Source organism: Salmo trutta, chromosome 34 (assembly GCF_901001165.1).
Source record: "Salmo trutta chromosome 34, fSalTru1.1, whole genome shotgun sequence".
NCBI lineage: Eukaryota > Metazoa > Chordata > Actinopteri > Salmoniformes > Salmonidae > Salmo > Salmo trutta.
This window is the reverse complement of record NC_042990.1, coordinates 244,462-261,353: the sequence shown is the minus strand read 5'-3', so window position 1 is coordinate 261,353 and position 16,892 is coordinate 244,462. Positions and strand designations below refer to the sequence as shown.

General features: G+C 46.5%; 2 protein-coding genes across 3 annotated transcripts in view; both read right to left on the bottom strand.

Annotated features, from left to right (window-relative positions):
- On the bottom strand, positions 1–10,978 carry znf687b (zinc finger protein 687b). 2 transcript variants are annotated; one of them, XM_029731185.1, is made up of 10 exons: positions 10,800–10,978; positions 7,585–9,972; positions 7,085–7,380; positions 6,267–6,451; positions 5,650–5,826; positions 5,186–5,348; positions 4,650–4,994; positions 3,100–3,212; positions 2,730–2,826; positions 1–2,532 (listed from the first exon to the last, which is right to left on the bottom strand). In XM_029731185.1, exons 2-10 carry the CDS (start codon positions 9,956–9,958, stop codon positions 1,957–1,959), a joined length of 4,326 nt encoding a protein of 1,441 aa, XP_029587045.1. In that variant the 5' UTR covers positions 9,959–9,972; positions 10,800–10,978; the 3' UTR covers positions 1–1,956. The 2 variants fall into 2 exon arrangements, with proteins under 2 accessions (XP_029587045.1, XP_029587046.1); XM_029731186.1 differs by having other exon boundaries at positions 7,085–7,341.
- Positions 10,979–11,080: 102 nt separating this feature from the next.
- Positions 11,081–16,892, bottom strand: part of LOC115173112 (putative PIP5K1A and PSMD4-like protein) — a 49,403-nt gene continuing 43,591 nt past the window's right edge. Inside the window, exons 21-25 of the mRNA XM_029731051.1 lie at positions 13,153–13,368; positions 12,914–13,010; positions 12,604–12,738; positions 12,224–12,282; positions 11,081–11,937 (exon numbers count right to left, since the gene is read on the bottom strand). Coding sequence (XP_029586911.1) covers positions 11,764–11,937; positions 12,224–12,282; positions 12,604–12,738; positions 12,914–13,010; positions 13,153–13,368 — 681 coding nt within the window. The 3' untranslated portion in view covers positions 11,081–11,763. The remainder of the gene's footprint in view (positions 11,938–12,223; positions 12,283–12,603; positions 12,739–12,913; positions 13,011–13,152; positions 13,369–16,892) is intronic.

Genomic DNA, 16,892 nt, shown 5'->3' with positions numbered 1-16,892 from the left:
TAAAGTTCTCCTTTACACATTTATTTTGAAACGGCACAAAAACTGTATGGGAATTCAGCAAGCAGACTACAGTCATAATGGAAAATAATAAACTGAAGCTTGTGGAATCATTATTTCTCTAATATAAATATCGGGCAAAATTTTCAAAAAGTCTTTCTTCACGTGACGAGGTTTTTGAGACAGATACATAAGTGGGGTACAGCAGTTAGAAAACAATCATACCAAAGAGATAAATGTTCGTACACATCAAAACACAATACAGGGCCTCCCGAGTGGCGCAAGGCACTGCATCGCTGTGCCACTAGAGATTCTGGGTTCGAGTCCAGGCTCTGTCGCAGCTGGCCGCGACCGGGAGGCCCATGGGGCGGCGCACAATTGGCCCAGCGTCAGCAGGGATATCCTTGTCTCATCGCGCACTAGTGACTCCTGTGGCGGGCCGCGCGCCCTGACACGGTCCCCAGGTGTACGTACGGTGTTTCCTCCGACACATTGGTGCGGCTGGCTTCCGGGTTGGATGGGCATTGTGTCAAGGTTGTGTTTCGGAGGACGCATGGCTCTCGACCTTCGCCTCTCCCGAGTCCGTACAGGAGTTGCAGCGATGAGACAAGACTGTAACTACTACCAATTGGATACCACGAAATTGGGGAGAAAAATACATTTAAAAAAAACACAATACAGCCACTCACACTTTCCCTCTGCTTAATTGCGAGTGACAATATAGCTAGCTACTTTCCATTAAAAAAAATCTAATTTGTAAAAAAAAAATACAATTGTTACGAGTACAAATACTATACTTAAATTCACATTTTCATAAGAATTAAAACCCAAAAGCTTTCTTTTAGTGTATATGTATTTACAGTGCAACATGCACCACAGGTAAAATCTCTCGTCCTAGCTACAATTTTGACGACACAATGTACCACTCAAAATAAAACGGGTTACAATAATCTATGTAACCTCGTCTCCTACAGAAATGTGTATGGAACACAGATATAAATCTCACCTTTCACTGTCTGTGGCATCCATTTCAAACTACTTTTACCATTTAATCTTGATATAAGATTGGTGGCAAATGACTCCTACAAACAACAACAATAATGTGTTTCATATAAATAAATAGAACAATGTTATTACTACTTAATCAGTGTTTAAAAATCTTCAAATACTCCCTTTTTGTTTCAGATACCTCTAAGGTTACTGATTTGAGAACAGTTTTATCCAGCTCTCACTAAAGTGATGGACCCATAGAAACTGATCTAGGACCAACCAAAGGAGTGCTTTCTTTGTACAGTGAATCTGTGTGGATGTGAGTTTGACAATGCAAGACAGAATACCTTTCAAGACACATGGCACGGATAAGGAAATTAGTAAGAAAGACATGGACAAATGTGAAAAAAAGACAAGAATATCAGTACAACTGATAGAAATACAATACAGAAGGAAACACATGTAGAAAATATAGTATGGTTCACATGAAGATACAGAGACACAATAATATTTAAAGGCAGAAAAATAAAAAGTAATCTAAAAGTTGATGGACACATATGGCTGATTTAAATGCTATGATCAGGTGGTCTTGACCCTCTGAACTCCCATCCCCATGCGTGTCCAGTCCACTGCTCAGTATGATGCTCAGCATGCGAGTATAACTGCACAGTTAGTGACAAAGAAACAGAGCTCAGTTGGCTCAAAACAGCACAGAAGTAGATCTGGGTCTATCCATCCAAATTCAGCTACCCAAGAATGATTCCAAGTCAAAACCCCTCATCTCCCAGGCCTGTCCGTCACTCCGAGGCCTCACCCCTCCTCCCCATACTGGGGCTTGTCCGGCTCTGGGGTGAAGTTTCCCAGAGTTACAGATCTAGGATCAGCTTCCTCTCCCCCAATCCTAACCTTAACAATTAGTGGGGGAAATGCAAAACTGACCCAGGATCAGCATCTAGGGGCAGCTTCAACCTACTGGGGCTTGTCCGTCTTGTGGGCGGTGATGAAGGCCATGCCGTGGGTCCTCAAGTGGGTGTTAAGGTCGGAGGCCCTGTTGAAGCGCCGCCTGCACACCCTGCAGCTCATACTCCCCTTCCCGTCCTCTCCCTCCAGGGGGGAGGAGGGTGAGCCGTCCGGGGAGGAAGGTGTGCGCGGCGGCCTGCGATCGGACTCCCCCTGGGGGTCTCTCACGCGGTGAGTGATGAAACGGTGGCGTCCCAGGGAGCCGGCAGAGGCGAAGCATACGCCACACTGCAGGCACTGGAAGGAGGCGGCATCGGCGCGATGCTGCGGGATGTGGCGCTGGAACTCGGCGGCGTCCTCTGTGGCAAAGCCGCATGGAACGCAGTGGCATGCGTTGTCTGCTTCCACGGGCTCGGGAGGCGCTGACGCTCGAGTTCTCTTCACGGGACTGCCCCCCTCCTCTGTGGCGTCTCCGCTGTCCGTGCCACCCCCTTCCTCGTCCCCTGGTGGCCCCCCCTCCCCGTCAGCTTCAGACGAGCTGCCTGGCCCCTTACCCGGTGCTGAACGCTTCCTGGTCTGAGGGCCCTGCAGGGGGACAGAGGGGCGAGAACGTTCAAAAAGCATTATCTTGATTTTTGGTTTAACATATTCAGATCCTGGGTAACATTACAGACCAAAGTTGCAGAGAGCACACAGGAAACAAGAGTACAGTTGTCCAATTATGACTGAGACTGAAATGTACCCCCACCAAGTAATGGAAAGAAGAATGGATTCTAACTGACCTGTCCATCAGTGGATCTGACCCCGTGATGATGGACCTGGATATGCTTCTCCAGTATGAGCCGACTGCTGAAGGTCCGCTTGTCCTCAGTGCAATATCTGCAAACACACAAGTATACACAGGCTCTGAGGATGCTGTACACTTTACCTAGGTGGGCTGATATTAGACTGAACATAACATTCTAAATGTCCCTGCTAATTGTCTTGTCCCATCCACTCTTAAAGACATTTTCAAATATAATATATGCCATTTAGCAGAATGTATGGGTGGTCCCATGAATTGAACCCACTATCCATGCTTTACCATCTGAGCTACAGGGAACCAAATATGGTGCTTTTGTGGATGTATAGGTGAGTATGGGGTTCACTCACTGGCAGTGAAAGACTCTCTTGTTGCCCTCGTGGATTACGCGTACATGGCGCCGCAGGCTGGAAGAGGTGCAGAAGGAGCTCTCACACACACGACACAGGAACTTCTTCATAGCCTACAGAGGCAGATACACAAGGAAATAAGAGAGTCCTTTCGTAATCTCCCTGTGTGTACACAGACACTGACATTACACTTCGGCCATACAAATTTCATTTACTGTATAACAGATTTTTTTCCGCCGGAAAAGTGAGGCAAGCGAGCGAAGAAAATAAAAACAAATCAAGAAGTCGTAAAAATACTTAACAACCTTGGTACAAACACCTAGTGACCTCAGCAAGCGATTTTAGCCTTTTGGTATAATGGTTTTGTAGTGAGTCACAGGGACCAAGGTTTGAGTCCCAGTCAGGGTACCCTCCTAATTAACTACATTGGTGTCAGGTGTTGGATAGCATCACTGAAAGCCTGTCCCAGCTGAATTAGTCACAGCCATTTTTCCTAATTGATAATATACACTCAGTGTACAAAACATTAGGAGCACCTTCCTAATATTGAGCTGCACCCCCTTTTGCCCTCTGAACAGCCTCAATTCATCGGAGCATGGACTCAAGGTGTCTAAAGCATTCCACAGGGATGCTGGTTCATGTTGACTCCAATGCTTCCCACAGTTGTGTCAAGTTGGCTGGATGTCCTTTGGGTGGTGGACCATTCTTGATACACACGGAAACTGTTGAGCGTGAAATTACCCAGCAGCGTTGCCAGTTCGCCTGGCACCAAATACCATACCCCATTCAAAGGCACTTACAACTTTTGTTTTGACCTATTCACCCTCTGAATGGCACACATACTGTACACAATCCATGTCTCAATTGTCTTAAGGCTTGAAAATTATTATTTAACCTGTCTCCTCCCCTTCATCTACACTGATTTAAGTGTATTTAACAGGTGACATCAATAAGGGATCATAGCTTTCACCTGGATTCACCTGGTCAGTCTATGTAATGGAAAGTGCAAGTGCTCCTAATGTTTTGTACACTCAGCATTCTACTAAAGTAATCAGACTTATTTGTACTATATTGAACTGCTTCAGCTTTTATTTAGCTAGAATTCTACATTTAACACATCTCCCACTATCGTAATCCTACAAATATTTTTAGACAGCTGAAGCAAGCACACCCTGTCTTCAGGAAATGTACCTATTCTAGGTTAGTCAGATTTATCTTACTTTAGAAGTGTTCACTGCATGCTGACTAGCATCTATTTAGTTGCAATACCCAAATCAACTTAAAGTATCTACAAAACAAGTTTAACAGCAACATAATCCAAAAGGAGGGCTACTAAAAAAATCCCTTTTCATTTTTGCGATTCACAAATTGTTATTTTGATTCCCGTGATTCAATTCACTGAGCTCTTACCGAATCCCAACTACTACAATAGCGAAGCGAATCATTAAATTTGTCCAAAATAATTGTTTAATAAAAGAGATTGACATGAATCAAATGAATGATTTTTTTTCTTCTCTTTTTTACAATTAATTACATTTGTATGGCCTTACCTTTCCGTGCTCTGTTTTCATGTGAGAGATGTAGTCGTCGCTCTGTGTGAAGCTCTTCTGACATTGCTGGCAGCTCCATTCTGAGGGGGTCCCACGATGGCTGCCTGCCTCCATAGAACTAGACTGATTCTCAGGTTTCTCATAGTCCTCATCCCCCTCTTCCTCTCCTTCCTCCTCCTCCTCTTCTTCTTGGTCTCGGCCCCAGTCCTCTCCATCTGAGTTGTCTGTTTTTTCAGAGGGCTTAGATTTGGGGGGGGAGGGGGTGGAGGGGTTGGTGGGGGCTGTGGCAGGGGCGGTGGCATCGGATTGTCCCTCCTGTTTGACTGACAGCCCTCTGTGAGCAGTCTGGACAACAGTATTAGAGGAAGTGAGAGGAATGACCAATCAGACAAGAGAGAAGTGAGAATGAAAGACAACACTGTCAAATGAGCGAATATTAATTACCATTTACCATCAGGGGATTGAACAACTAACATATCACTTTCCTTTACTGCAATCATATGTTTCCCTGTGAGTTAGAATGTAACTAAAGAAACCTTTATGTGTTCCATCATGGAACCTTTCTGCGCGTAGAGTTTGGTGCAGTCAGGACACTTGAACACATGCACTTTCTGCTTGGCCAGGTGGGTGTCGAAATGCATGTACAGTAACGGTTTCTGGGTAAAAACTGTATCGCACATCACACACTTGTAGATCATTCTGCAAATACAGAGAAAGAGGGAAATAGTGGCGTGAATGTAGCGTTTTTATCAGGGCTCAAATTTGGACAAAAACTGAGACGAGATGTGCTTTAAAATAGTATTTCCCAATCCTGGTCTTGGGGACCCAAAATATGCACATTTATGTTTTAGTACACCTGAACACAGTTGAATTAAGTGTGTTAGTGCCAGAGCACTAGGACAAAAACATGCACCCCTCTGGGTCCTCAGGACCAGGATTAGAAAACACTGCTCTAAACCTAAAGAGACATAACATGGTTCAGTAACTGTGGGGTACTTACTTGGCCTGTCCCCCGGTGAGGGTGGGGTGCTGGGTGCTGATGTGCCCCTGTGCACTAGGGGCAGACTTGAAGGCCATGGGACAGCTGGGGCACTTGTGGAACACCTCGCAGTGGGCCGTCTGGATGTGGGACTTGATGGAGTTCAGACCCCCGAAGACCACCTGGCAACTGGAGCACCTGGGGGAACGCATATGAACAAAAACAAAATGTTAAACACATAGATTTAGTCGCTGTTGTCAATGATGCTAATGTAGTGTCCATTGACAATTGGGTGGCTTGATTGTCATGTAACTACGGCAAGAATCTTCAACCACAAAAGTGTCTTTTCACAAAGAATGTTATCTGTGCGTGAGAGGCACATTTGTATTTGATTATTGTAGTTATCTCTGTCTCATACAGCCACCTGACAATGCTGCATCTAAGCAGTAGTTTGTGGAATGTAGACATGCATGTATTTGTAGCACGTTTGCATATCAGTGCAGATTACTTACACACTGAAAAAGGCTGCTAAGCCGAAACATCCGTATAAGCTAGTGAAGATACTTTTTGCAACATCCTTCGTGTGCAGACCTATTACATTTGTTGCTGACTTATCAGTGCAGACACCATCTCTTCACCTGTATCCGATGCGGCGGGCGAAGTGCAGACAGGCCTCCTCCAGATGGGTCTGGAAGCTGGCCTGCCGGGCGATGCCCCCACACTCTGGACAGACGTGGGGTGCCCGGTGCTTATGAATCCTCTGGTGAGCCGACACACTGCACCAGTTAGGCAGCATCATGGGAGGGGAACACAGGGTACAGGTCTGGGCAGGAAGATGAGAGGGAACAGGTTTAACAATTGACATTTAGTACACACAGAGGCATTAATCATAATTCGTTTTCATAGTAAACATTAGCAGCATCATGGGAGTGGAGCACAGCGTACAGGTTTGGATAGGGAGGATAGAGGGGGAGAAAAGGTATAAAAGTTGACTACGGCATAACACTATGAATACACTACTACTAATACTGCAGAACTTCTACTAAAATTAGTATTGCGTAATAAGACAGTCATCACCCACATGTCTTGGAAGGGGGAGTTAATAAAAGCATTTTGAGGCATAACAAATGACTTGTTTTCATAGTAAACACTAGTATTATGTAATAGTATTGACTAATACATAAAGTAAAGCAGGCCATTAAACATATTAAAGTGGTTTCCCAAACACAGATTAAGCCTAATCCTGGACTAAAGGGCATGTTAAGTGGAGGTTCTCCATTGAAAGTGTTTCTTAGCCCAGGACAAGGGAAACCGCTTTAATATGTTTAATGGCCTGCTTTACCTTAGTCAATACTCATTCAGTCATTATACATGACTAAGCTTGACACTAGTAGTTCGTTACCAGCCTGTAAGTAATGCACACCCATACTTCAGGCTCTATATCAAAAGGACTCACCGAGTTGGGGGTAGCTCTGATCTGCTGGAAGTGGGCGACCAGCTCGGCCTTTCCAGAGAACTGGGCCTGGCACTCGGGACACTTGAAGTTGTGGTACTGCAGCACCTCGCCCTTCTTGCAGGGGAGGGGCATCAGTGCCTGGGGGCTCTGGACCGCGCGGCGGACCGGTCTTGGCTGTGCAGAGGAGGGAGACCGTGTGTCCTTCAGTGGGCTGGAGCTGGACGATACGGCGGGGACTCCGGACGTGGGGGAGGAGACTGGGGGAGGAAAGGAGATTGAAGAAGGGGAGAGCATGCCTTGTCAACAAAGCAAAGCAAGAACACAAAGAAGATGGAGGTGAATTGAACTTACTGACCACATCCTGACAGAAATAAAGCATTATTTGTGAAGCCACATTGTATGCGTCATAAATGGCTTTTACTTTTTTGCACTACTTTTGTCCAGAGCCATACGAGACGTAGCCACTGTCACTAAAAACTATTCTGAAAGACACGCCTTACCAATGGGTGCGGTGTCCTGCTGGCCAATCATCTGCTCCACGTTGACGGGCCTCATGACGAGGTGAGAGCACTGCATGACCAGCCCGCGTTCCTTATGCTCCCTGGCGTGGAGCAGCAGGCTGCATTTGTTAAAGAAGGCCAGCCGTTTGGCACAGTGGTTGCAGGTCACCTCGATGCGCAGCGAGCGCCTGTCGTAGTGACGGGCCAGGCTGCGCTCCAGGGCGAAGGCGTCGCCACATTCCAGACAGCGGTAGCCCGTGGCAGGCAGAGGAAGCCCCCACTCTGGGGGCGGAAGAGCCGAGAGGTCGGGTTTATAACTGGGCAGCAGGTTCTTGCTGTTGAGGATCTTGTTGAAGGCCTCCACCAGGCTAGACTGACTGCGGGAGATGACGGCACCCGTACTGTTCACGATGGAGGCAGGCTTGTTTGGCTGGTGAGTGCCGGCTAGGACGCTGGTGGTGCCTCCGTTAGCTGTTTTAGCACTGACAGGACGTACGCACAGCCCACCAGTGGCTACTGAGAACTTAGGAGAGGAGACAGAGGGAGCGGCAGGCAGGGTGGCAGATTTAGTGAAGCTAACAGCAGTGGCAGATACCATGGCTTTGTCTGAGGAGGCAGCCATCTTGTTCTGAGCCTTGGTTGCAGCAACTAGCATAGCGCTACTGGCTGCTAGTGTAGACACAGGTAGTGTGTTGAGGCTCTTTACTTTCTGCGGCTGGGAGGCTACCATACGACCAGAGGGAGTGTCAGGCTTCCGGGACCTGTTGGCTGGGGCCTTGCGCCCCCCTTGATGAGCTTTGCTGGGGTCCAAACTCTTGGCTCCGGCAGCACCTGCTTTGGGTGCGACCCTGGTAACAGTTCTGGTGATTCCACCAGAGGAGGTTTTGATGGTCTTTATCCGCACTTTGAGGGGCCGGGCAGGAGCCGCAGGCCCTCCTGGAATTGAGGTGCCACCTTCGGTGGTTGGAGGTTTAGACTTGCCATCATCCATCTCCATTTTCTCCTCTCCTGTTCTTGCACCCTCTTCCTTTACAAAATCTGCCTTGCCATCCATAGCCTTCTCTATTCCATTCCCCACCTCCATCTCTTCCTCCTCCTCCTTAGGCTCCTGAAGGTCAGAGGGGGGCGGTGTGGAGGCTACTGCAGGGCTGGAGCACCTCTTGGCAGTTACTGGTGCTGCCAATTTGGGTATCTCTGGCTCAGGACTTTCAGGCGAGTCCCGCTCTTCTATAACATGCTCTGGGTGTTTGTCTTCCTGTGGTGGACTCTTGGTGGAGCCTGACTGGGGAGTTGAGGAGGTCACGCTAGTGCCCGAGGGAGTGTCCCCTGGTTTGGGGTGAGCTGCCGATGAGGCCATGGGATGGGTGGAGTCAGAGATGACAGCAGGGGACCTAAAACGACGTGCCAGTTTGGGAGGGGTGCGGGAGGGGGAGTCAGGGGGTTCCTGGATCAGCAGCGGGGGCCCTAGGTCCGGATCTGAATCATCCTCCTCTGAGTCTCGGGGACTAAATAATGCCGGGCCGGCTTTAGGTGCCCCGTTAAACGGCTGAGATGAGTGCAGCGGGTGTGAGGAGAGGGCGGATGACGCAGACAGGAGCAAAGGCTTGGAAGGCGGGAAGAAAGGAGAGGACAATCCAACTGACACTCCTGGGACAAGAGGAGCAGACTCGACTGATGAAGAGGAGGATAACGACGCTTTGCCCTCATCATCTCCTCCTTGGCCCGTCTCTTGCTGTGTATGCTGCTGCTGCTGGTAGTGCTGCTGCTGTAGAAGCTGCATCTTCCTTGCCTTCCCTACAGGGTCTCCCGACCCCTGCACCATGAGAGGCTTCAGTCTGTTGAATATATTGCCAACCTGCTTGGCAGATTTAGTTGATCCAGCACCGCATCCTCCGCCCTCTGAAGCTGTTTTGGGGGTACACACAGACCACGGCTCCCCATTAGATTGGGCATGAGCCTGGGTTAGGGGCGGGGTCACACCAGAGGCCCCAAACCCATTGTGGTTGAGTGGTTCTGATTCCGCCATGCCTGGGGCACAGGCACCGAGCCGTGGACCCACAGCGACCCCAGCAATGCCGTCCATAGTGTCCTGGTCTGTGTCCCCATCCCCTCCATCGATGGTGTCGGGTCGCACACGGTTCTTTACAATAACGCTGACAATAGGGGTGTCAGCCTGGGGGTCTGGGGGGCTAGGTGGTCTCAGAGACGGCCCTACACCAACCCCACCGTCTGGCTTTCCCAGAGGAGCACCGCCTGGCCCGTGTGGGCCCTCAGCCTCATCAGGAGCAGACTGGATGGCCTCTTTAGCGTCAATGTCGGGAATGTCAAACGCTGCCAACAGGTCATCGAAATCTGGGGTCTTCATGTCCCCCATGCCGGGACCTAATCCTGCAAGACAAGGTACACCAAGTGGACAGAGAATGAGTGACATGATGGCACGATAACATCCTGTGTTTCTCATTGTACCTAAATCATGTATACAAAAGTTTAAATAAAAAGGATATAATCCTTCATGTTCCTGTTCAGTAAATATAACTAGCTACCTAGTTAATACCTAAGCAAGCTAGCTAGTTAGCAGCAGAACCATGTCGATGGACAACAGAGCAGGATTTCTTTGACCCGAGCAGTGGTAGCTACGACTGTGCCGACACTAAGATCACTAGCCAGCTTCTCAAAGTATTGCATACAGTAAACATTGCGAGTAGGGGGCTATGTTGCCTAGCTAACATGAACACAATACCGTTTCTGAAACAGACAGATCGTGTTGTATACGATTATGTCAACAACTAGCTAGGTAAAAGCTACAACATAGCTAGCTTACAATAGCTAGCTAAGAAAGAAATGCAATTCCGTTGATCTGTTTAATAGTTTAATTCACTGAGTGAGGACATTAAATGCAGCTTTTGAGATGCCTTACATATGGAATAACCTGCAATGGTTTCATAATGATGAATAATTTAACACCACAAACGTCTTGCAGCTGTGAGTTTATTTTCGGCTTCCCCTTCATCATATTCAGCCAGGCTAGCTGGCCGATGAGCCCAAGCAGCGCGAGGTTTCCTTTAGCGGAGGCCATTGTATCCATTCATAACGGGTTACTGGGGAATAACCATGCACTATTGTCAATTAAATGATCTTATGGGTTGATCATTGTCACTGTGGACAATTGGTGGGACCGGTATTTTCAATCTCAATTGCACATTTTGATTGTTTACCTGGATCTGTGATTCCCGACTATAGTCTCTCGCTCCAGACGAAGAGCCCTTACTTCCCGTCACATGATGAAAAGAGGTCCTATCAGATCATTGTATTGGTGCAATTTATTTTTTTATTGCCGATGCCACAAAAATAAGTTGTCAAGGGAATGGTGCCACATACGAACAAATGTGATTGTTTTCATTTCTAAATGGGACACTAAACTGGTGTCTACAGTTTGTATATAAAACCAGATATGTTAAATATTGCCAAAGATCACACATCTCTCAATTCAATTTCAATGTAAGGGCTTTATTGGCATGGGAAACATGTTCTCTTATTAAAACGTTCCTGTTCTAGCTATATGACTTAAATGTAAATGTAAATGAGCGGGTCATAAAAGAAAACATTCATACCAACAACCTTCATCCATTTTTTTTATTGCAACAGAAAGAAAAAAAAGAAATTAAAAAAGGATACTGTTTAGTTTACAAGCTTGGGGACCTGTCATTAAATGCCACTTATAATACCAGTTAGCGAGTAAGTCAGTTAAGACAGGGTAAATCAGTGAGAAACCAGAAATTATGTCTATTACACTGAGATTATATGCAGATAAGAAGATCATATCCAATTGAATGGCAGTAAAGACTGGTGGCATCCCAGTTTGGTTTTACTGTTGTCTGGTCTATTTGTGTGTGCTTCTGGGTTTCTTGTGGATATTGTCGACAGTCCCTCATCAGTAAGTCATATCATGCATTAGTGTCCATCCAACTGTGTTCCTGTATGTAACCTTGCATTAGTCTGTCAGTGTCAACTACCCTGTCTTTGTCTGGTTGTCCATGGTTTCATCTGAAATGGCACCCTATTCCTTATAGTGCACTACTTTAGACCAGTGCGCTGTCAAAAGTAGTGCACTATTTAGGGAAAAGGGTGCCATTTCGTACGCAACCACATGGGTGTCGTCAATCTGTCTGTCCCCATTCCTCATTTCTTCTTCTCCTCGTCCTTTTTGCTGTCAGGCCTGGGTGGGCCTGTCTGAGAGGCCAGGGAGCCCATGGCGTTTCGGATGGCCTCATTGTTAGGGTCGACGCCTGGCAAGTTCTCCAGAACGCTCTGGAGGTACTCTGGGTCCTGCATTACATCATAGTCATCGTCCTCCTGAGGAAGAGCCACAAGGCACATTATTAATGAAGGGCACTGATTGTATGTTCTGCTTATTGTTGTCAGAATCATTTCATCAGGTCAAATTCCTGGTACCTGTAAATGTACTTGGCAAATAAAGGTGATTCTGATTGGAAGGGAGATAGAGAACATACACAATCAAGAGAGAGAGCACGTTTCATAAAATGCAGCTGGGAATTTTTTGCAGACCGATACCACACATGAATGTATTGAACAACAAATTGTAAGGTTCCTGATTTCATTGATCATGTGAGTTACCTACCTTGGCATTCTCAGTGTCCATGGGGGCACCTGTGTCCATAGCCATCACATCTCCATACTCTGATCACAGGGACGGGTTGGTAGGGAATGGAGGGAGAGTCAAAATCAAATAGAATGTATATATGTTAAATCGATATGTATCTGGCAATGGTAAGTGGCCGTATCTGTCCCTTTTGTTTTGGTTTGCAGTGCGTCAGTATAACTACGACAGTCTGGGTCATTGGTAGGTCCCAAGCTTTGAATCAAAAACTTTATTTTTTATTTTTTTAATTTAAAAAGTCCTACAATCACTTTTTAAAATCACCCACACAGCTAACATGTGTGTGTGTGTCAGTGGGTGCTATTCAGAAAGCATGAGTGTGGATGGTGATTATAACCCACCTTCTCCAGCCAGGGAAATCTGCATGGCGTATGCAATCTGCTCCTCCTCGGTCATATTGCTGCAGTCAGGCAGCACTGCAGCTCCACCAGTCTCAGGCTGAGTCACCGACATCTTCAGCAGGGCCTCCTCAGATTCTGAGAGCGAGCGAATTGGTCAATTAAACCATCATACAGTACAAACGCCAGTATTCTCTTCTTTTATACCCTACATACTTTAGAAATGAGAATGGTTAGGCATAAAAAAAATCAGACAAGAGATACAAAACCTACTCACTAGAGAGACATCTATCCCTACCCTCCCTCTCCTTACCGTACACTGTGGTGACATCGGCTGCAGAAGCAACAGCCACCCGGCGAGCCTCCTCCTCCTGCCTCTGTCTCTGCTCCTCCATGGACACACGCAGAGCCTGAGTAGATGGGCACACAGTTAGAGGCCAGGGAAACAATAATACAGCTGGTAACTCTGGTTCACTTGACTAAGTCACTCTGGATATGAACATCTGCTAAATGACCAAAACGTTTAAAAAAAAATAACTATTGCCTTCTTACCAGAGCAAGCTCGGGGTCAGCGCTGGGGTCCACGCCAAAGTCAAAGTGGCTGGCGCCTAGGCCCATCATGGAGCCTCCCTCTCCAGCCAGGATAGGGGAAGAGAGCAGGGCGTCAGCCAGGCTGGGCCCTGGGGGTACAGTCACCAGGCGGGAGCCCATCCCCTCCTTCCCGTTCAGAGTGTTGATGAAGGCGGTCAGCTTCTCTGTGTTGAACTCCTGGAGGAAGAGAGAGACAACAGAGAATATGGGAGAAGGGGAGGGAGAGAATGAGCCATTCAGGAGTTAATACTTGCCCTCAGATCAGCCTCAGTTCGTTGGGGCATGGACAATACAAGATGTCGAAAGCGTTCCTCAGGGATGCTGACCCACGTTGACGCCAATGCATCCCACAGTTGTGTCAAGTTGGCTGGATGTCCTCTGAGTGGTGGACCATTCTTGAAACACACAGGAAACTGTTGAGCGTGAAAAACCCAGCAGCGTTGCAGTTCTTGGCACAAACCGGTGCACCTGGCACCTACTACCATACCCTGTTCAAAAGGAACATAAATATTTTGTCTTGCCCTTCATCTACACTGATTGAAGTGGATTTAACAAGTGACATCAATAAGAGATCATAGATCACTTGGAAAGAACATGCTCTTTCCAAGTCAGTCTGTCATGGAAAGAGCATGTTCTTAATGTTTTGTATACTCTTGTAATAAATACACACACAACCCAAAGTATATGGAACCCTGCTCGTCTAACATCTCATTCCAAAATCATGGACATTAATATGGAATTGGTTCCCCATTTGCTGCTATAACATCCTCCACTCTTCTGGAAGGCTTTCCACTAGATGTTGGAACATGCTGCAGTGACTACATTCAGCAACAACACTATAGAAGTGAGGTCGGGCACTGATGTTGGGCGATTAGGCCTGGCTCACAGTCGGCGTTCCAATTCACCCCAAAGGTGTTTGATGAGGTTGAGGTCAGGGCTCTGTGCTGGCCAGTCAAGTTGTTCCACACAGATCGACAACCCATTTCTGTATGGTCCTCACTTTGGAATTGTCATGCTGAAACAGGAAAGGGCCTACCCCAAACTGTTCCCACGAAGTTGGAAGCACAGAATAGTCCAGAACAGGTATTCCCGCAATGCCATCGGGGGCACGCCAAATAAAAAGGTGATTTTTTTTCTCCTCACATTTTCAAACAGTACATTTATATTTTCCAACGGGGCTATACACATTTGGGTGAGGTTTCTCTCTCGCCTGAGCAGCCTCGTTTCACTGTCGCCCAAATAAATTAACCATCCAGTGTTCAGCGAAATAACAACACGATGTCAAATACAGGTAGCCTAGTCACATAATTAACATTCAATCACATTAACCGTTACTCTCTCGTGGGAAACCTTTACTCTTGTGCAGACATTTAGAAACATGACAATTTGAAAAATAAGCCACGGGAGTTTGAGCAAGAATAAAGACGTCTTTCAAGTAGTAAGACATGTATAAAAGCAACATATACAATTAATAAGAAGGGGCTAGAAGTGTCTTATACAGTGAGCTACAGAGTGGCTAGGACAGGCAAGCCCCATACTATTGTGGAGGACTTTATTCTTCCTGCTGCCGCAGATATGGCTGGGAAAACTATACAGACAATGCCTTCATCAAACAACACTGTTTCACGACATCAGTGACATGTATGGAGATGTTTTGAAACAATTACTGCTTCACATACAAGCCAGTGAATTATATGCGTTACAGCTGGATGAGTCAACAGACGTGGCGGGCCTGGCACAGCTCCTGGTATATGTCCTTTACGTTTATGGGGGTCAATTAAGGAAGACATCCTCTTCTGCAAACCACTGGAAAGCAGGACATGAGAGGATATTTTTAAATACTGGATACCTTTGTGACATCAAATGGACTTTGGTGGTCAAGATGTGTTGGTATCTGTACTGATGGCGCAAAAACCATGACAGGGAGACACACTGGAGTGGTAATACGCGTGCAAGCAGTTGCTCCCGACGCCACTTGGGTACACTGCAGTATCCACCGAGAGGCTCTTGCTGCCAAGCGAATTCCTGACAGCTTGAAAGACGTTTTGGACACTATAGTGAAAATGGTTAACTTTGTTAAAGCAAGGCCCCTGAACACTCATGTATTTTTTACATTATGCAATGATATGGGCAGCGACCATGTAATGCTTTTACAATATACAGAAGTGCGTTGGTTATCAATGGGCAAAGTATTGACACGTTTCTTTTAAATTGAGAGATGACAAAATTGAGGCTATGATTAAGAAGTTGGAGCTCTTTTCTGTCTGCATTAACAAGGACAAGACATAGGTCTTTCCATCGTATTATTTGTGTGCAAATGAACTCAAGCTTACGGACAATGTCAAATGTGCTATAGCGAAACACCTGAGTGAGCTGGAAGCACAATTACGCAGGTACTTTCCCGAAACGGACGACAAACAACTGGATTTGTTATCCCTTTCATGCCCTGCCTCCAGGGCAAGACAGCCTCATCGAAATTGCAATAAGCGATTCTGTGAAAATTGAATTTAAATCAGAAGCCACTGCCAGATTTCTGGATTGGGCTGCACTCAGAGTATCCTGCATTGGCAAATCGCGCTGTTAAGACACTGATGCCCTTTGCAACCACGTACCTATGTGAGAGTGGATACCGGGCCCTTACTAGCATGAAAACGAAATATAGGCACAGACTGTGAATGGAAAATGATTTAAGACTGAGACTCTCTTCAATACAACCCAACATTGCAAAGGTATGTGCATCCTTTCAAGTACACCCTTCTCATTAACCTGTGGTGAGTTAAGCACAATTTTTGATGAACAAATAAGGTTTTATATGTAAGATGGCTAAATAAAGAGCAAAATTATTGATTATTATTATTTGTGCCCTGGCTCTTTGTCACTTCCCACGCGCCGGGTTGTGACAAAAACTCAAACTCATTCTTATGTTTAATAAATGTATCGTATAGTGTGTGGTGCAGGCTTACAATGATGGCAAAAAACAACATTTGAGAGTAAGCTGACCATGGTACTAGAGGGGGTACGCAGCTGGTGGTTGAATGTTTGAAGGGGTACAGGATTATAAAAAGTTTGGAAACCACTGGTCTAGAATATCATTGTAGGCTGTAGCGTTAAGATTTCCCTTCACTAGAACTATGGGGACTAGCCCGAACCATGAATAACAACCCCGACCATTATTCGTCCTCCAAACTTTACAGTTGACACTATGCATTTGGGGAAGGTAGCGTTCTCCTGGCATCCGTCAAACCCAGACTCATCTGTCGGACTGCCAGACGGTGAAGTGTGATTCATCACTCCAGAGATTGCGTTTCCACTGCTCCGAAGTCCAATGGCAGTGAGCTTTACATCACTCCAGCCAACGCTTGGCATTGCGTATGGCGATCTTAGGCTTGTGTGCGTCTGCTCGGCCATAGAAACCCCGGCTCCCGGCAAACAGTACTTGTGCTGACGTTGCTTCCAGAGGCAGTTTGGAACTCTGTAGTTGCAACCGAGGACATATTATTTTTTGGCCTAGCACTTCACGTCTGTGCAGTTGTTACTCCTAGACGTTTCCATTTTACAATAAAAAGGACTTCCAGTTGACTGGGGCAGCTCTAGCAGGGCAGAAATGTGACTTGTTGGAAAGGTGGCATCATATGACGGTGCCACGTGGAAACTCAATGAGCTCATCAGTAAGGCCATTCTAGAACCAATGTTTGTCTATG

What these genes read in the sequence shown, in the direction of transcription:
- znf687b (XM_029731185.1), bottom strand. Translation starts at nt 9,958, where the DNA reads ATGGGGGACATGAAGACCCCAGATTTCGATGACCTGTTGGCAGCGTTT. An exon ending in CTCACCGGGGGACAGGCCAA is followed by an intron (nt 5,349 to 5,649) that starts GTAAGTACCCCA and finishes CTGTATTTGCAG; the next exon opens with AATGATCTACAAGTGTGTGA. An exon ending in CCATGATGGAACACATAAAG is followed by an intron (nt 4,995 to 5,185) that starts GTTTCTTTAGTT and finishes ACTGTTGTCCAG; the next exon opens with ACTGCTCACAGAGGGCTGTC.